The sequence below is a fragment of the Oryx dammah genome, unplaced genomic scaffold, assembly GCF_014754425.2.
Source record: "Oryx dammah isolate SB20612 unplaced genomic scaffold, SCBI_Odam_1.1 HiC_scaffold_19, whole genome shotgun sequence".
In the NCBI taxonomy this organism is placed as follows: Eukaryota; Metazoa; Chordata; class Mammalia; order Artiodactyla; family Bovidae; genus Oryx; species Oryx dammah.
This window is the reverse complement of record NW_024070203.1, coordinates 23,084,967-23,105,868: the sequence shown is the minus strand read 5'-3', so window position 1 is coordinate 23,105,868 and position 20,902 is coordinate 23,084,967. Positions and strand designations below refer to the sequence as shown.

The following is a 20,902-nucleotide window of genomic DNA, read 5'->3' as shown; positions in this document are numbered from 1 at the left end:
GTGGGTACCAGTCTGCAGAGATAGCTCTTTCCACCCAGGGCTTTAGGACGAGAGAGGAGGAGGAATCCCGAGGTGGAGGCAGTCCCGGCCAGAGCTCCCTCTCATTCCTCTGGGGTTTTTCCACCAGTCCTAGCCGATGCAGCTCAGCCTGCCTAGCCAAGCCGGGCCGTGGAGAGGTGCATTAACTAACTGACGATCTCCCAGTCCCTTGCTGGTGACCTTGGCCACGTTGCTTTGCCTCCCTCTGCCCTCAGAGGCCTGACACTATCTGCTTGGCGGGTTACGAGAGGGTCAGGGTGATGTGGAAAGCGCCTAAGAAGGGCTCAAGGCAAGGAGAGGACTTCCCTCTTCTTAGGGCTGTTCACACAGCCTGTTCAATCCTCTCTCCACCTCCAGCCTCGCGCTTGGGGGTGGGGGGTGGGGGTGGGGACGGAGCTGGGGGCTGCACATCCGATGTCCCCCGCCCCTCACCTGGCCGCGGGTGGGCTGGAGGGGGTCCCGCAGGGGGGTGTGGCTCCCCCAAGCCCCATACGTCCCCTTCCTCCCCGGCTCGGAAATCGACGCAATCCAACGGCGAGGCAGCGGCCGCGAGCTGAGGCAGCGAGGCGTCCCGGCGGGCGGGCCCGGGTCCCCGAAGGGCTGCGCGCGGAGGGCACCGGCCCCGACCTACCTCCTCCAGCAGCGTGACGGTGTTCCTGCAGTTGTGCAGCCGCGTAGTGAAGCTGGACGTAGTGGGCGAGTTGTAGTCCTCGGTGGTCTCGGCGATGAACTCGGAGACGGAGATCTGGTCCGGCATCCTGCCGGGGGAGGGGGCGAGACACAAGCGAGGGCGAGGGGTGAGTCACGGCGCAGGCTCCCGGGGCCGCGGGCCGGCCGGCGGCTCATGAACGACCCCCGCGCGCAGCCCGCCACCCGCCGCCCGGCTTGGCGCGGCTGCGATCCCGGCGGCAGCGGGAGGAAAGCTCTGGCGGGCGAGAAAGGAGGCGGCGGCGGCCCCGATCAGCGATCTGCGCGGGGCCCTTCAAACTCCAAGCGGCGCGCGAGGCTGGGGGCTCTCGGCGACCCGCCTCCCTCTGCTCATGCCCGGCCACGGGGGAGGAGACCCGGCGGGGCGCTTCGCGGGGGACCGGGAAGGGGGCGCCCGGGGCCGGGCAAGTCGCGGCGGGCCGGCGCTGCCTGCTCACAAGCTCTGACAGGCGGCAGCGCGGACACCGACTGACTGAGCACACGCTCCCGCGGGAGGGCGGGCGGGCGGCCGGCGCTGCCGCGACGGTCACGGGGACAAACAAGGAAGTGCTCTGCGCACGCGCCGCCGCGCCCCCTTCCCCGCGGGGCCCGGCCCCACCCACGCTGCCCCGCCCCGCCCACGCCGGCCCCCAGCCCCGCCCCGGCCCTCCCCCGCCCACTCGCCTCCCCCGCCATCCCCGGCCCAATCCCCCCGGCCCTGCGCGCGGCGCTCCGACTGGGTCCCCCCGACCGGCGGCCCAGGCCGCGCGGTTCTCGGGGCGGCGGATGCCTGCGTCCCCCGGGCCGCCCCTGGAGCGGTTACTCGGGCGAGCTCGTTACGCGAGCTTTTCGCAAGAAGGGGGACCAAAAAAATAAAAAGTTGTGTGCGTTCTTTTTTAGCCCCGTGTGGGAGCAGGAAGCGAGGCCCGCAGAGCCGCCTCCGGCTGCGCGGGCCGCGGGCCCGGCGAGAGGGGAGCGCGGCGCCGGCCTCTGGGGCCCGGCTTGCGGCTTGCCCGCCCGCTGGCTCCGGCTCTTCACTCTCTTAGCAGGGCGCTCATGAGCCTCCCAAAGGCTAGTTTTGTGCCGTTTGCTGAAGCCGCTAAAGTGCTAAGTGAAGATATAGGATATAGGAAGGGTTTTCTTTTTTTTATATACCACAATTTTCTAATCTTTCATTTACACTGGTTTTTGTTGTTGTTTTTAACCCGAAGGTCAGAGGAAGGGAAGGGATGTAAAAGGCATTTCCCGAGGTGCAAATGGTGTACAATGCTAAGTAGATGCCAAATTTCAGCGGAAAAATTACCAACAGATTGCTCATTCCTCGGCCCTGGCAGATGGCTATTTTGCTCAATCTACTTAGCCCAAAGAATCCATTTAACTTCTCACCATTGATTGCGGATCAAATTGGTTTAAAAAAAAAAAAAAACTAGGCCCTTAGGAAGCGCCTGACGATTGGCTCCTATAATTGGAGCCAACTGGAGCCGGCTCATAAAGTCCCAAATTCACCAACATGGGCAGAAGGCTAGCCCCCGGGCCTCCTCTGGGATTGAGTTTTGCGATCTTGTACGGTTATCTGTCCTCTGGTCCTTCTCCAAACCACAATAGAGTGCCCACTGGCAGGGAGGGACATTGGACCCGGGAGTGATTATCAAAGGAGAACTTCTCGCTCACCGCTGACAACTATTTACTAATGCCCTGCTCCTAGCGCTGGAAATTCGTAAACAGACAATGCAGCTACTCTTCCATCAATAGTAGTAAGGGAAACAGACAAGCAATATACATGTAATATAAAGTGAAGTACATACAGAGTAAGCAAGTGATGCTGGAGCTGTGGTTTAAGGAATGAGCAGAGAAAACCTCCTTGACAAAGTGACATCTAGAGCAGAAGAGAGAATGAAGGGACTTCCCTGGAGGACCAAGACATCCCTGCTCCAGTGCAGGGGACCTGGGTTTCATACCTGGTCAGGGAACTAGATCCACATGACGCAAACAAAAGAGTTCCTTGGACGCGGCTAAAAAGATGTTGCAGTGGCAACAAAGATCAAAGGTCCTGTGCGCTGTAACTAAGATCCGATGCAGCCAAACAGACAATAAAAAGAAGAAAAGAGAATGAGGGGCTGGCTGCCTCTGCAGGTATCCTGGTAGCTATGGGATCTTGGCCTTCAGTTGCCTCCCATGAAGATGAAAGAAGAGGGCGTCAGCCCCATGAGGCTGGTAAATGATAACAGATGAGAAGGTGCTCTGTGCACCGGAGAGCCATTGTACAAGTTCAAGGTGTTTTGTCTGCCTGTGCTGGCTGTCCTGAACCTGCACTGTGTCTCTGGGGAAGCGCTCATTAATGTCAGGAAGGCAAGCATTGCAGCTCACGAGGAAGGCCTTGGTAAGGCAGCATACAGGAATAAAGACTCTGCTGTGGCAAAGTGTTGAGACATCAGCTTTGAGGGCATCCTAAAAAACAAAGAAACAAACAGGTACACACTTTCTCCTCCTTCTACATTAAAAGTCTACATTGGGACACACCAAGGTTGAGGTTTTGGGGAAACTGCCAGATGGCATTTAAGACCCGTACCCGGAGGTCACTTGTTACTGACAGAATATGAGACACCAGAAAAAACCCTACCTCTTTTCCCATATACTAACTGGGTCATCCTGTATCTAGGTTTTGTGACTTGGGAGCAAATATGGCCACTACTAGCTTGTGCTCATTAAGCTCCAAGTAACCCCATGTTTATCCCCATGCAGCTGGAGAAGGCAATGGCACCCCACTCTAGTGCTCTTGCCTGGAGAGTCCCACGGATGGAGGAGCCTGGAGGACTGCAGTTCATGGGGTCGCTAAGAGTCGGACACTACTGAGTGACTTCACTTTCACTTTTCACTTTTATGCATTGGAGAAGGAAACGGTAACCCACTCCAGTATTCTTGCCTGGAGAATCCCAGGGACAGAGGAGCCTGGTGGGCTGCCGTCTATGGGGTCGCACAGAGTCGGACACGACTGAAGCGACTTAGCATGCATGCATGAACGCATCCCTGTGCAGCAGCTGAGACTCGAACACCCAGCACTTAGCCTTCCAACCACTCCAAGAAGGCCATCCTCTAGGCCATCTGAGACTCTGATTTTGCATTATTTCCACTTTTCTCTCTCTTCCAAGTTGTCATCGAATACCTGTCATCCCTGCTGGGCTGGTAGCGTCTTCTATCCCATATGTATGGCTTAGAGCAAACACTTGATAAATATGAGCTGTTATTAAAAAGCCTGGAGTCAGTGAATAATTGCCTCAGTTCCAGGAGGCCTGGATTCCAGAGCTTTCTCTCCTAATAACTGATGCTGTCAGCTTGGGCCTTAGTGCCCTCACTTGGATAAAATAAAGGGATGCATATGTCAAAATGACCACAGAGATCCTTCCCAGCAGGAGCTGAGTCTGTGTCTGCCCTCAGCTCTACAGATGCAAGGAATAAAGATTATTACAACAAGCTAAGCTAACTGCGATGGTAAACAATGGGGATTGCTTTCTTGATGGAATTCACCAGAGTCCAAACTGCTGCCACCAATTGTTGTTTCAGTTTCATTTGAAGATTATGTTATATATCTGCTCCTCCTCCCCGTCTCCCCTAGCCAAGAAAGGAATATGTGAACAATGAGATATTGTGCCCAGGTAAGTATATACCTCCTTAGACTGGTATGCAATTAGAATTTCAAAGGTTCACACCTCCATCCACCATTCCTAGGGTTCATAAGCCATAATCCTTTTAAAATTTGAAACCATGCCCCAGTGCAAGCCATCTGCACCTCTCATTTTCTCAAAACACCCTGAAAACCATTCCTGGCTATCTTCTGTGGATAGAGTCTGATGCAGGCAAAACTTAAACTAGATTTCTTTGTGCAGAACTGCTCAGAAATATTTGTTGTTATTTAGTTGCTAAGTTGTGTCCAACTCTTTTGCAACCCCATGGACTGTAGCCCACCAGGCTCCTCTGTCCATGGGATTTGCCAGGCAAGAATACTGGAGTGGGTTGCCAATTCTTTCTCCAGGGGATCTTCCCAACCCAGGGATTGAACTCATGTCTCCTGCATTGGCAGGTGGATTCTTTACCACTGAGCCACCAGGGAAGCCCGCTCATAAATACATATCATCCTTTCTGGAGCCAGGAAAAACACACACACTTACTCGTGCACACCCAGTTTTGGCTAAAGCGTGCATCATCTCTTTGGTCATCAACATCACCCCCATCCAATGCTGTTCTGTGCCCTTGCACTCCTCAAGCCTGTTTGTTACTCTGAGCACTGCTGATGAAATAAGAATGGTCCTTACAGAATGCTTTTCTTTCCCTAGAAAAGCGGGGATAAAAATAGTGGTGGCTTATTCTCCTGGTCAGCAAGGGCACTAGTGACCCCACAGGCATCAGGGAATTGGCTGAATTACATTCCCAGTGGCAGGCTTCACTCATCTATCTGCCCAACAACCAAGGTGGTGCATTTGCAAGATAGCTGACAAAGTACCAGGGGTGGGAGAGTGCGGAGGAAGTGTGGGGTCCTTTCTGGGCACAAGAAACCAGGAACTTTCCTGCTGGTGCAGTTATTAAGACACAGAGCTTCCAATGCTGGGAACATGGGTTTGATCCCTGTTTGGGGAACTAAGATCCCACGTGCTGCGCACAGCCAAAAAAACAGAAGAGGGAAAAAAGAAACCAAGAAGAGCTATCGGTGCTCTGATTCAGATGCCTAGAAAGTGGCCCAGGCTGACAGGATGGAATTACAACATTCATCAAAGGCTCCCAGTGCCTTCATGGGGCAGGGCCATGGGGTAGTGTGGGAAGAGAATATGCTTTGTGTTACTTGGATCTGGGTTTGAATCTCCACTTTGTCACTTATAACAATGCATTGTCTCATCTGTGAAATTAGTATAGTAATAAAATGACTGTTACAGGTTGTTAAGTGAAATAAATTGAGAAGCTGTGGATAAAGCAGTTGATGTATAGCGAATAATCAACCAATGTCAATTCCCTTTGAACTCCCTTTTTATGTCAACTATGACCATGAATACATCTCTTTTCATTCCAGGACTCTCCCTAAATTAGTCACCTGGCAGAGGAAAGATTAAAGGGAAGGGGAAACTGCACAGTAATTCCCAAAGTCTGGGATCTCAGATTTGGGGATCGTCTTTAGAAACTTTGCTTATTCTTGTAAGTATCCCTTGTGAGGTCAGATCCATCAACGATGGATTTTGGAAGTAAAGAAACAGTATCTAGAGTCAAACAGAATGAATACTAATGGGGATCGGAAAACAGCTGAGACCGTAAAAGCCTGGTTTTTCTAACCAAGGCAACTTCTAGAGGGTAGAATAGGCATTTGTTTAATAAGAGCATGAGTTATAGCATGATTCTCATGAGAAAGACTTGACCTCACATCTCTACCATGTAGCAGCTATTAGATCTCATTGAAGTAATTCACTTCTCTGAGTCTCAGTTTTCACATCTGCAAATTGGGGGCAATGTTAATAACTGTCTTAGTGCTCTGAGGATTTCATAAGCTATGGCATATAAGGTGCTTAGCAGGGGCTGAGGGATCATAAGTAGATGATATTTCTCAGGTATTATGGGAATATTGAAAGCTTGATCTGGAGATAAAAATTCGGATATTCCTTCCCCCCTAAAATTTACTGAAACCTACAATGTACCTGACACCTTGCCAAGTATAGCATTTTGGACATACATATCCTTCTTTAACGGAGAAGGCAGTGGCACTCCACTCCAGTACTCTTGCCTGGAAAATCCCATGGATGGAGGAGCGTGGTAGGCTGCAGTCCATGGGGTTGCTAAGAGTTGGACACGACTGAGCGACTTCACTTTCACTTTTCACTTTCATGCATTGGAGAAGGAAATGGCAACCCGCTCCAGTGTTCTTGCCTGGAGAATCCCAGGGACGGGGGAGCCTGGTGGGCTGCTGTATATGGAGTCGCACAGAGTCAGACACGACTGAAGCGACTTAGCAGCAGCAGCAACAGTAGCATCCTTCTTTAAACTTCATGACAACTTCATAAGGTAGGTATAATTATCTTTTTTTTTTAATAAAGATTTTTTAATATGGATAATTTTTAACATCTTTATTGAATTTGTTACAGTACTGCTTGTTTTATGCTTTGGTTTTTGGCCTTGAGGCATGTAAGATCAGAGCCCCTCTTTCCCCTTTTTCCTCCCCCACCAGGAATCGAACCTGCATTGGAGAGTTAAGTCTTAACCACTGGACTTCCAGGGAAGTCCCAGGTATGATTATCCTAAACTTATTGGAGAGAAACCCGAGGCTAGTGAGTTGTGCGATAGTACTTTCTGAGCTTTTGTTCTGAGCCAGGCACTGCCCTGGTTATATAGGCAGTGTCTGAATTCATCCACGTAACAGTTCTGATGTGGGAGTATTACAATAATGGAAACCAAGGGACTTCCCTGGTGGTCCAGTGGTTAAGACTCCGTGCTTCCAATGCATCAAACCTGGATTTGATCCCTGGTTGGGGGAACTAAGATCCCACATGCCATAGGGCGTGGCCGGGGAAAAAAAAAAAAAGACCCAATAATGGAAACCAAAACACAATGAGAGCTCAGTGCAAGTTAATGTCCCAGCGCCCAGGAGATGAAATCCTGGGCTTTTTCTACTGCCTGCAAAAATAAAGTTCTCAATAATAATTCATAGAGTACTACTCCATTAGATGTCCTTCTCATCAGTCAATCAAAATAAGTATTGTTTATTCCTTATTTCACCTTATGTATTTGTTTTCTATCATCTTAAGAAAGTGCTAGAAGAAAGGAAAGCAGTGGGCGGGGGAGGGGCTGGGGGAACAGGAAAGGGGAAAGACGCACCGATCCCACGAGTTTCACTGTCGGGCTCATGTTGCCATATTGGACCCCAGCAGCAGACTGCTTCACTCACGTGCCTTGTATGAGTGCTTCCCAAGTACACTTATATTCTCTCAAGTAAGAAACAGCCAAACAAAAAGCCTATTCTAGTCTCCAATGAACTTAATGTAAATACTCCAAGTAAAAACCACTAGTGTTCCTAGTGAGTAAGGAGGAGAACACGGTTTGTTCTCCTCCTTATCAACTGAAAGGACTCAGGAATGTATTTCTGTTCTGTCCTGTAAAGGAATAATAATAACATCAATTAGTAAATGCTGGGCTTGTTATATGCCCTGCATGATTCTGCCTTGCTGCAGGCATACCCTCCTTTCATACTCAACAGCCACCACATAGAGCAGGCACTGGTATCATCCCCATTTTATACCTGGGAGGAACCTGGAGCTTAGAGGTCACCTTAGCAAGCAGAGGAGACTGACTGGTCTGATTTCACAGCCCGTGTGATTAGTCTCCTGACAATGGGTCCACAGCCCTTGGATGGTCTTCTGTTAGAGCCTGTGTGTCATCTTTTTTCCTCCAGGGGAACTTGTTACAAGCCCAACTCAAAGGCAAAGTAATGGCTGGAGTGGAGTTGTTGTTCAGTCGATGAATCGTGTCAGGCTCTCTGAGACCCCCATGGACTTCAGCACGCCAGGCTTCCCTGTCCTTCACTATCTCCCGGAGTTTTCTCAAACTCATGTCCATTGAGTCGGTGATGCCATCCAGCCATCTCATCCTCTTCCCCCTCCTTCCTCAATCCCGCCCCCTTCCCCTCCGGCCCTCAATCTTTCCCAGCATCAGGGTCTTTTCCAGTGAGTCAGCTCTTCACATCAGGTGGCCAGAGTATTGCAGTTTCAGCATTAGTCCTTCCAATGAAAATCAGGGTTGATTTCCAAGTGGAGAGCACTCCCATTGCTCCATTACTACAGTTGGAATTAATCTTCACAGTGATATTTACAGTAAAGCCTCCCTTTATTTATCTATATATACATATAATTTTCAGAGAAGGCAAAGGCACCCCACTCCAGTACTCTTGCCTGGAAAATCCCATGGACGGAGGAGCCCGGAAGGCTGCAGTACATGGGGTCGCTGAGGGTAGGACACGACTGAGCAGCTTCACTTTTACTTTCCTGCATTGGAGAAGGAAATGGCAACCCAGTCCAGTGTTCTTGCCTGGAGAATCCCAGGGATGGGGGAGCCCGGTGGGCTGCCATCTATGGGGTCGCACAGAGTTGGACACAACTGAAGTGACTTAGCAGCAGCAGCACATATAATTTTATTCATACATCTATATATAATTTTATTTATTTTTGGCTGTGCTGGGTCTTTGTTGCTACACACAGGCTTTCCCTAGTTGCAGAGGCTACTCTCTACTTGGGGCATACAGGCTTAGTTGCTCTGAGGCACGTGGGATCTTCCCAGACCAGGGGTTGAACCCATGACCCCTGCACTGGCAGGCAGATTCTTATCCACTGAGCCACTAGGGAATTCCACAATACGGCCTCTCTCTTATTTTGTATGAAGACTGTTGGCACCATTGGGAAGGACCTAAGTACTCCCTTCACGTGGAGAGATGAGAACTTCCCCAGTGACAAATAGCTCTGCCAGTGGCAGGGCGCGGCTCAGAATTTGGTCTTCCTAATGAGTTTCCTGCTTTGGGGGGCTCCAAAATCACTGCAGATGGTGACTGCAGCCATGAAATTAAAAGACGCTTACTCCTTGGAAGAAAAGTTGTGACCAACCTAGATAGTATATTCAAAAGCAGAGACATTACTTTGCCGACTAAGGTCTGTCTAGTCAAGGCTGTGGTTTTTCCAGTAGTCATGTATGGATGTGAGAGTTGGACTGTGAAGAAGGCTGAGTGCCAAAGAATTGATGCTTTTGAACTGTGGTGTTGGAGAAGACTCTTGAGAGTCCCTTGGACTGCACAGAGATCCAACCAGTCCATTCTGAAGGAGATCAGCCCCGGGATTTCTTTGGAAGGACTGATGCTAAAGCTGAAACTCCAGTACTTTGGCCACCTCATGCGAAGAGTTGACTCATTGGAAAAGACTCTGCTGCTGGGAGGGATTGGGGGCAGGAGGAGAAGGGGACGACCGAGGATGAGATGGCTGGATGGCATCACTGACTCGATGGACGTGAGTCTGGGTGAACTCCAGGAGTTGGTGGTGGACAGGGAGGCCTGGCGTGCTGCGATTCATGAGGTCACAAAGAGTCGGACACGACTGAGCAACTGAACTGAAGTGAATGAGTTTCCTGCACAGCAGAACTCCCAAACTGGCCATCCCTGGGGGAAGAGGGGTGGTACAGTGTATCCTTCTTAGTATTACCAACGTCCCTAAAGATCTAAGGGAGGAACAAGAGATTCCTAGAGCTCCAGGCTTGGCATTTTATAAGCACCATCTCCTGAAATCCCCCCTCAATGGCCTAGTGAGGGGCCATGCTGTCTGTTGAGAACTCAGATACATGCACAATCTCCTTAAGGACTACAGGTAATAAATAGAGAATCGCAATGTACAGCCGGTCTGAATCCAAACCCTGCAGGCTTTTTCTTTCCCACAGAAGGTGCTGCCTCGTACACATTCCCTGTGGGCCCCTGATAAACGTGTTTTGGATTAAACCAGCTCTTTTTTTATGAGCTACATGTTTCCTAATATAAGTAAAACAACATCCAGTGAAGAAAAATGGTGGTGTTATATGGGGTTCCTAAAAACCTGCCACCTATAGGAGCAAGGGATTTTAAACCTTAGTTTGTTTCTGAACAAGAAATCGTCACCTGAAAAAAGAGAAACACTTAGAAAACCTTCAGGTCTCTTTTCTCTTTTTTTCTGATGCGTTTGTCTTAATTCAGTTTGGTGGCTTACACTTACTCGTGCCCACTTCTGCGCTATCTCAAGGCTGACAACGTGTCTTTTTTTTTTATGACCCTTTTTCACAGCACCGTTTTCCAAATATTTCTATTTCTCCAACAAGACTGTGAGGTCCTTGAGACTCGAGGGTTTTCCATTTGCTGTTATAGTCTCAGAGACCCAGGTGCTCAAGAGATGCTTCTTGAACAGATGGAAGGAGGAATGAATGGATGAATATTTACGATGGGGGAGGGGTGTGAGAGGAATTGGGAGAGCAGCAACTGGAATGAGGAATCCTGGTTATTAAGAGTTTCTCCATGTATCATATGTGAAATAGACCGCCAGTCCAGGTTTGATGCATGAGACAGGGTGCTCAGGGCCGGTGCACTGGGATGACCCTGAGGGATAGGATGGGGAGGGAGGTGGGAGGGGGGTTCAAGATGGGGAACACATGTACACCCATGGCTGATTCATGTCAGTGTATGGCAAAAACCACTACAATATTGTAAAGTAATTAGCCTCCAATTAAAATAAATAAATAAAAAGAGTGGATACCAAAAAAAAAGAGTTTCTGACAACATCATAAAGCTACCAGAGTTGGAAAGAATTTCAGGGATAATATGCTTGCCAACTCTTTCATTTTTCAGATGAGGAAACAGATTCTTCACTGGTTAAATGAATTTGCTCAGTATCCCCTGGCAGAATTGTGGGGAATTCTGAGATCCCAAGTATCCTGGTTCCCAAGGGTTGCCCGACTCCTCCACCTTACATTCCAAGGAAGGGATTAAAAGACCTTGCCTTAAGAAAAAATAGGTGAAACTGCCATTTAAGAATGGATTATGATGGTCTTTGCGTCACAGTGTCAAGGAATGCCTGTAGACATTTGTCTACCATTTAAAACTTCTAAAATTCTAACTACATAAAATTTGGCATAGGATTACTTAACTAACACTCCTAATTTTGAGCAAGGAGGCTGTGAGTACAGTCGAAGACTGGAGTGATACCCACCCCCTTTTCATCACTGTCTTGCCTCTTTCTCTTCTTTCTTGCTCTCCAAAAACTAAGCTTGAAACTTGACAGCAATCAAGAACCTTCTAGGTCCGCCCCTCCCACCCCTGTGCCCTTCCTTGTACGTTAGTCACTCAGTCGTGTCCGACTCTTTGCGACCCCATGGACTGTAACCCACCAGGCTCCTCTGTCCATGGGATTCTCCAGGCAACAATACTGGAGTGAGTTACGAATTCCTTTCTTAAAGGTTAGAAGTCACAAGAGATAAGGAGATGTTTCCGTGAACAGACATTGGGAGTCAGTGTTGTTTTAAAAACAACCTTCCCCTCGCCCAACCCAGGGCAGCCCTACAGGATAATCCCAGGGTAAGTGAGGTTTCTCCTCCCAAACCCACTTTACTCTCTGGGACTGACTCATTCCTTGCAGGACATTTTCAGAGATAAGACCATTGTCCCTGAGTCCCTGAGGACATTCCTCAATGGATGCAGAGGTATTTAGGTTGGAACCCATTGGTTCAATTCCATTTGCAGTTACTGAGCAGCACTAATAATCCTTCCAGAGGTTAAGAATGTGTAATCTGGATCCAGATTGCCTGGGTTCAAATCCCAGCCCTGCCACTTAATAGGGATGGTTAACCGTAGGCCTATATAATGTCAGCTACTTAATGTGGTTTCAAAGGAAGATGTCCTTTAAAAGGTGATCTCTTTCTCTCTTCTAAGGCTGTTGTGAGATATAAATGAGATAATCTATGCAAGATGTATTGGTATACAGTAAATGATATTTGTCTTTGAAACAGGTGCTATGCTAGACTCTTGAGGAGCCAAAAGGACACATAAGATATAGCCCCTGTGCTCACACGTAGGCAGAGATACAGGTCTGCAGCACAACTGCCAAAATGCTCAAAGAACTCAAACAGGAAATAAATGTGTCTTTCAGCTATGTGGCCTATGCATGTGGAGTCCAAAAAAAGGTCCTTTCATGTATCTCTGATTTCCCCAAAGCCCAGTTAGACCCACTGTTACAAGTGGCTGTTCAAAGCTGCCTATCATCTGAAACACTACTCAAGAAGAAACATTTGATAAATGACAGCTGTTTGCAATTTTAGCACTGAGAGAGAACATGGCATCGCCAGGGAGTTCAGCCTCCCTTCTTCAGCCAAATCAGCTCACCTCCTTTCGTCTCATTTCCCAGGAACTCAGGGCAGACGCTCTCTGAGGTCCTAGGGCAATAACATCCTAAAATTTGATGAATTCTCTTCCTATATCGGTGTTACAACCAACCCCAAACACCAGCTCTGCCTCAAGATCTACTTGTAAGCCAAGAACAGTCTGGAGGTCATTACTTCTGTGTTGGGGGCCTCTGTTATGAGCACCCTACATTATATGAATCTATCACAGTACTCAGTTGTTGCTTTTCAAAAATATGATTTCACCTGCAATGTATTTGAACCCACATAACAATGAGCTGTATTATAACAGAATTTTCCTGTAATTTTGTCAAATGTAGGGCATCGCTCTATTTGAAAAAAGAAAATTGCCCACCCACTGCAGAGTTTTCTTCCTAGCATATGCTATTTGGTTAAAGTCTTTCTCAAATGTGAACATTCCAAATCACACTAGGGGCTCTAATTTAAAAAAAAAAAAAAACAACTCTACAATTGCTAGCTAAGCTTCTGACACAAACATCTAGCTTCTGTTTCCTATCTTTTATTTTGTGTATTGTTTTTGAAAAATTAGTCTCTTTGCTCAGGTCTTAGAGACTTAGAGGTATTATACAAACTAATTTATAAAATTGCTATGTTTAAGTGGACAGCAGAGAATTCACTGTTGATTAGATGTGGAGATGATTATTTTCAATTATCTTTTGTTTTTCTTTTGTGACTAAGCTGACTTTTCCCCTGTTCTTTGGATTTGGGAATTAACCTTCATTTAACCCTAAGAAATTTATGCATCTTGAACTCTGCAGTTCTATACAGACCTTGAAGAACACTGCCTATAATTTTTGTCTGCCCTTCACATCCTCATAACTTCACACGATTCTCCAGACAGTGTTGCCATATTCCCAACCAAAGGGCTGGACCAAGCTGTCCAGAATATCCCAGAGTTCTGAGCACAACATCGATGTGTATGCTGATAGGCATTACACTCAAGCAAGGTCAGTCAGGGAGCATATGAAGGTCTGATATGGAAGCTAGAGTCAAGAACAATGTGCCTTTTCTCCAGGTCTCAATGGACTTAGGAAGCCTTTAGTTACTGGTGACTATCTTTGCCAGGGCTTCCCAGGTGGTGCTAGTTGTAAAGAATCCACCTGCCAATGCAGGAGACAAGAGACGCAGGTTAGATCCCTGGGTTGAGAAGATCCCCTGAAGGAGAGCATGGCAACCCCCTCCAATATTCTTGCCTGGAGAATCCCATGAACAGAGGAGCCTGGCGGGCTACAGTTCATAGGGGAGCAAAGAGTCGAACGCGACTGAAGCGACTTGGCACACATGCATCTTTGCCACACATAAGAGAGCTTGCCTAAGAATGATGCTAACCAAAGACGGCAAGAGATGGAGGGAGGGAGGAGGGGCAGGGAGGAAGAGCCTGGTGAGATCACTTGAATCAGTGGACCCCAGAATCTCTCCCATGCCTGCTGCCAGTCCTGGACTTTCCAGGTATGTGAGCAGCTACAGTTTTTCCAGTGGTCATGTATGGCTGTGAGAGTTGGACTAGAAAGAAAGCTGAGCCCCGAAGAATTGATGCTTTTGAACTATGGTGATGGAGAAGACTTGAGAGTCTCTTGGACTGCAAGGAGATCCAACCAGTCCATTCTAAAGGAAATCAGTCCTGAATATTCACTGGAAGGACTGATGCTGAAGCTGAAACTCCAATACTTTGGCCACTTGATGCGAACAACTGACTCATTGGAAAAGACCCTGATGCTGGGAAAGATTGAAGGCGGGAGGAGAAGGGGATGACAGAGGATGGGATGGTTGGATGGCATCACCAATTCAATGGACATGAGTTTGAGTAAACTCCGGGAGTTGGTGATGGACAGAGAGGCCTGGTGTGCTGCAGTCCATGGGGTCACAAAGAGTTGGACACGATTGAGCGACTGAACTGAACTGAACTGATACTTCTTTTTTTCAGCCTAAGTTGTCTGAGATGGGTTTCTACCAATAAAACAAAAAGAGCTCTGGTTAGTCTTTTCCTGGTTTCCAGCACCACCTTCACAGTTAGTACATGTGTTACCCTGGGGAAGCTCTTCACTGCCTCAGAGCCTCAGCTTCCTCATCTGTAAAAAGGGAATACTGATGTCCACTTCAAAAGATTATTAAAAAGAACAAATTAGGGAATATACATGAATCTGCCTGCAATGCAGGAGACTCAGGTTCGATCCCTGAGACGGGAAGATCCTTGGAGAAAGGAAAGACTATCCACTTCAGTATTCTTGCCTGGAGAATTCCATGGACAGAGGAGCCTTGCAGGCTACCATCCAAGGGATCGAAAAGGGCTGGACACAACTGAGTGACTATCACTTACTTACTTACATAACAGAATGGGAGAAAATACTTGCAAATAATATATTTGATAAGAGTCTAGCATCCAAAATATATAAACTCTAAAAAAAAATTTGGCTACACTGAGCCTTTATTGCGTTGCAAGGGCTCTCTTTATTTGCAGCACATGAGTTTAGCTGCCCCACGCCATGTGGCATCTTAGATCCCCTACCAGGGTTGAACCTGCATCCCCTGCACTGGAAGACAGATTCTTAACCACTGAAACACCAGGGAAGTTCCCCCCAATATATAAGCTCTAAAAGTTCAACAATGAAAAGACAGATAACTAGTTTTTAAATGGGCAAAGGACTCAAATGAACATTTCTCTGAAAAAGATATAAAAATGGATAATATGCACATGAAAAAGATGCTCAGTATCACTAGTCATTGGGGAAATGCAAATCAAAACCACAATGAGACACCATTTCATAGCCACTAGGTGTGGCTATTAAAAAAAAAAAAAAAGCTGGAAGGTAACAAGAGTTGGAGAGGATGTGAAGAAACTGGAACCCTCATACACTGTCAGCCATTAAAAGGTGGCTCAGACCGTGGCTTGCAGTGTGGGAGACCCGAGTTCGACATACATTGTTAGTGGGAATGTAAAATATTTGGGGGAACAACCTGGCAGTTCCTCGAAAGGTTAAACATAGTGTGACCACCAGCACCACTGTATGACCTGCCCATCCCATTCATCAGTATATATCAAAGAGGAATGAAAATGTACATTCGTGCAAAGACTTACATCTGTCACAGCAGCATCAGTCATAACAGTCAGATAGTGGAAACAACCTAAATTTCCAACAGACAACTGGGTAAACAAATTGTGGTACATTCATGCAATGGGATATTACTCAGCCACAAAAAGGGAAAAAAGTACTGATACTCATGCTACCACATGGATTAAACATGAAAATACATTATGCTAAGTGAAAGACACAAAGGATCACAATTATTGATTCATATTCACAATATATGATTCCATTTACACAAAATGTTCAGAAAAGGCAAATCCATAGAAATGGAAAGCTTATTGCCAGGGTCTAGGGGAAGGGAAGAAGGAGTGACTCAGCAGATATAAGACTGGGGGAGTGATGAAAATGTTTTGGAGTTAGATCATGGTGAGGGTTATATAACTTTGAGAATACACTAAACCCACTGAACTGGACATTTTAAAAGGGTAAATTTTATGCTATGGCAATTTTTAAGATACTATGCTGATGCAGGAAGAAGGCACCACTTACTCATTTATAACAATAACAGCTATAACCATTCAGTACCTACTTGTACAGGGCTTCCCAGGTGGCACAGGTGGTAAAGAATCCACTTGCCAACGCAGGAGATACAAGAGATGTGAGTTCAACCCCTGGGTCAGGAAGATCCCCTGGAGTAGGAAACGGCAACCCACTCCAGAATCCTAGCCTGGAAAATTCCATGGACAGAGGAGCCTGGCAGCCTACAGTTCATGGGGTCGGAAAGAGCTGGACACAACTGAGCACGCACACACACACATGTACAAGGCGATTTAGGCAATGGTTTTGAACCTTATGACAACTCTAAAAAGTAGCTATTACTCTCCACGTGTTTCATGGGTAGGAAACTGAGGCTCAAAGAAGTGATGCTGCAGCCAGTAAGTAGAGGAACTAAGGTTCAAACACAAGTCTGTCCGAATTCCAAGTTCAAGCTCTTTCCACTGCGTTCTTTATGCAGACAGTACCTTGCTGGATGTGGCAGGGACTACTGGTTTGTCACCTCTATCCAGTCCACCTCTATCCTTTCTTCAGTAACAGAGCCCCATTTGATTCAGGGGAGAAATATATTCAGCCAAAAGACTCATCTTTCAGCCTCCGCTATAGCTGGTATGGTTGGCTGTGTGCCTAAGTCTAACCAGTAAGATGTAAGCTGACGTACTATGTAGGCCTTTGAGGAAATGCTTTGAAAGGAGTTACTTCTGCTAGAGGAGGACCCCTGCTACCCGTCTTCTTCCATACTGCTGCCTGGAATGCAGATGTGATGACTGACACTCCAGCAGCCATTCTGAATCATGAGAGAATATGTTCAGGATTGTTTAACCAGTGAGACAGAATCAGGTTGGGTGCCTGATAATCATGGAGGTACCATCTGTCTTTGGACTATCTCCAGGCTTCTTTGGTCTTGGAGAAAGAGGTGAGGGGACCCTAATTGCTAATATTATTTGTATTTTTCTTCACATGCAGCTGAAATATAATCCGAGCTTATATATTGAACCTATGAACATACTTAACCAACTAAGAATGTATAAAAACAGCTAAGCTTAGAAGTGGTCAAATTTGAAACAATCTACCAGAGTCATTTTGTCCTGTATATTAGACTCTATATTCAGAGGCATAAAGATTCTATTGAATTATTCTGAAGACAGGCACCAAGGCCTATTTTGTGGAATTATAGAATCAGTGAAGAGACCAGTCTCAATTTACCAAGTACAGGCATTACATATTATAAGTACTTAAATTCATCTCAGGAATTGCTTTAGAAACACAGCTACACGGGAGCCAACAGGCTTCCACAGACTGGATTTCTGAAGAAGCAAATTTATTTACACAACCTTTGCACAATTTAGTTAAGAGAGAAGAGACAGAACAGATTCTAAACAGGAAATAAGATGATAAAGACCAAAGACTTCTTTGCTTTAAAATCAATGTTCTGCCCATTCTTTCCAGAGCATTCATTTAAAATTCTAAAATTATTTTCCCTTCCAGAAAGACAAATGGTAGTGGTCTTTCACAGTTGACAAAGAATAGCAGTTTTGTTGTTTATTTTATTTACAAAACACAGATGTTTTTCGTATCAGTCAATGTATTATTTATAACCCAACAGCAGGTTCGTACAGTATTTTTGGGTCAAGAATGGGTTTTCTTTGATTCTCCTTCCTTCTCATTAGGGTTCTTAAGAATTCAAACCACAATGACGCAAGTGCAGATAAAACATTTGGAGGAAGGAAAGATTTTTCCACACTGTTTTTTTCTGTAGCTTAATATATCTGATTTTTTTTACACCCTACCAGCTAGAGCTGGTAACCCACATACTCTTGATGAGGGTAAAAAGTTTTGATTTTATTTCGTTATTTTATATCATAGGCTATGTGTCTGTATATGTGTGCAAGTAAGAAGAGACAGAATTCAGATTAAAATTTATTGCAATCCTTTCTCCAGATTGGGCGGGATTTTTTTTTTTACCCTTTTTCCTTTTCTATGAGTATACATGTAGGGATTCCCTGGAGGTCCAGTGGTTTAGGAATCTGAACTTCCACTGCCGGGTTTCAGGTTTGATCTCTGGTAGGGGAACTAAGATCCTTTAAGCTGAGTAGTACAGCCAAAAAATAAAATAAAATAAGAATGTACATGTATGCATGTGAACACACACACACCATCTCTTCTAGAACACAGGCATCAGGAAATAAAGTACACAGATTCCCCAGAGAGCGAAATTCATTTCCACAAAGTCCATGAACCAAAATTCATGCTTTTTAATCACAGGAATACCCCTACCCCCACTCCACAGTTCTCACTTCACCCTGTGTCTCTTACTTTACACTCAATTCCTACAGGTTTGGTAAGCTGGTTCCTAAGCCCTCAGCAAACTGAAGGGAGCAATTATGCTGGAAATAGTGAGAAGGGACTACAAAGAAGAAAAAAAAAAAAAAACTGTAGAAATTTGCCAGCATTCACCCCCACCAGAAAGAAATTCTAAATACATGTGCTTGCTAATGAAGGCACACCATTCCGCTCAACCGACGCCAACCTCAATAAGAGGTGATATTCAAAATGATGAACCTTTGCAATCAAGAGGTTTGAGACATGATGCTATAGTCTAGGCAGCATGCCAGGTGCAGGTCTTTTAGGAGGGTTTTCAATCAGACCAGCAAAAATAACATAAAACAAAACGTATTTGGTGCTCAAAGGCTTTGCAGAAAATGCCAGTTTCTCAAGGGAAGTATCACAGCCAATGTGAACACAGATTAGGAGTCAAAAGACATGAGATCAAATCCTGACACTGTTGCATACAAGCTTGTAGGACACTGGGCCGAAGACTCAAACTTCCTCATCCCTACAATGGGGTTAAAGACAGCAACATCTGAGGTTGCTGCAAATTTAAATAAGCTCCAAATTACTGGTTTCAGCTACAGGCCTTCTCTGGTGGGCACTTATGGAAAAGACGGGGGCCAATGTCAGGGAGGCTTTCTGATTACTGACTAGAGTCTAGACTCAGGGCTCTCATCCCTTGGACTCTGCGGTCCTCAGGCTGTACTGTACCTTCCCTGGTTAACATTCTGTTGGCCCCTATAGGAAGGACCACACACAGGGAAGCCCTGGAGGATTAACTGGAAAGAATGGCCCCAGTAGGTTCTGACTACAGCTGGGGGTGGGAGCAGGGGGAACAGAGAAGGAAGAAAATAGACAATGCAATTGAAAAAAAAGGAAATGAGGTCTCTTCCCTCTGGTTTCACTGGAGAAGATTCTGAAAGGTGTAATTGGAAAAGCAGGCAAGTGGAGTGCTGCCAGCAAAAGGTGGAAAGAAAAGGAAGGGAATGCCCATTACTGCCTACCCATCACCCTCAGAGCTATGCCCCTATTGTATCTCCTTTAGCTCTTCTACAACCTCGTGATGTATTATACCCATTTCACAGATAAGGAAACTGAGGCACAGAGAAATTGAATACTTGGCCCAGATTCTAAAAGCAGGTCTGTGTGATTTCAAAGCCAGTGTTTTTGTTTGCTTTTTTTCTTAAACATAGGCTGCCTATCACCCCTGCTGATATAAGCTGAGAAACAAATAAATAAATGGGGAAGACAGAAATTTTCCCTTCATCCAACATCCTTGGAGAGGGTAGATAACCTGCCCCCTATCCCTGCCTCTCTGTAGTGAGAGATCAGTGTGGCATTTACTTGTTTATTAAATTTTTTAAAAAGGTCTTGTCTTCTACCTTCATATCCAAGTTAAAACGGGGCAAGAGACATGAAAAGTCTTCTGAGAAACTGAAAAGAATCAAGTCAGAACACAAGTCAAAACTACAACGAGGTATCACCTCACACCAGTCAGAATGGCCATCATTAAAAACTACACATAATAAATGCTGGAGAAGGTGTTGAGAAAAAGGAACCCTCCTACACTGTTAGTTGGAAGATAAATTGGTGCAGCTACTATGGAAAACAGTATGGAGGCTCCTTAAAAACTAAAAGTAGAGCTACCATATGATCCTGCAATTCCACTCCTGGACATAGATCTAAAAAAGATGAAAACTAATTCAAAAAGATAGGTGCACCCCAATTCATAGCAGCATAACTCACAATAGCCAAGACATGGAAGTAATCTAAGTGTCCACTGACAGAGAAATGGACAAAGAAGATGTGATGGAGAGGTAGATAGATAGACAGATAAATAGATGGACAGCTATATACACAATGGAATATTACTCAGCCATAGAAAAGAGTAAATGAAATACCACCACTTACTGCAACATAGATGCACCGAGAAATTATTGTACTAAGTGAAGTAAATCAGAGAAAAACAAATGTCATACGCTGTCACTTATGTGTAGAATCTAAAATACAATACAAATGAAGTTATTTATAAAACAGAATCATAGACATAGAAAACAAACTCTTGATTACCAAAGGGGAAAGCGGGTGGGGAAAGGATAGATTAGGAGTATGGGATTAACAGATACACACCACACCACAAAATAGACAACAGAGGTTTACCGTGTAGCACAGGGAACTATATTCAGTATCTTATATTAATCCATAATGAAAAAGAATCTAATTCATAGATATAACTAAATCACTGCTGTATACCTGAAACACAATATTGTAAATCAACCATACTTCAATTTAAAATAGACTTTTAAAAAAATCAAATG

At 45.8% G+C, this 20,902-nt stretch overlaps 1 protein-coding gene across 4 annotated transcripts in view; it reads right to left on the bottom strand.

The window, feature by feature from the left end:
* Positions 1 to 20,902, bottom strand: part of ASAP1 (ArfGAP with SH3 domain, ankyrin repeat and PH domain 1) — a 305,942-nt gene that overhangs the window by 266,082 nt on the left and 18,958 nt on the right. For all 4 annotated transcript variants that reach the window (XM_040261754.1, XM_040261756.1, XM_040261755.1 and 1 more), the window contains exon 2: positions 671 to 797. In XM_040261754.1, coding sequence (XP_040117688.1) covers positions 671 to 797 — 127 coding nt within the window. The remainder of the gene's footprint in view (positions 1 to 670; positions 798 to 20,902) is intronic.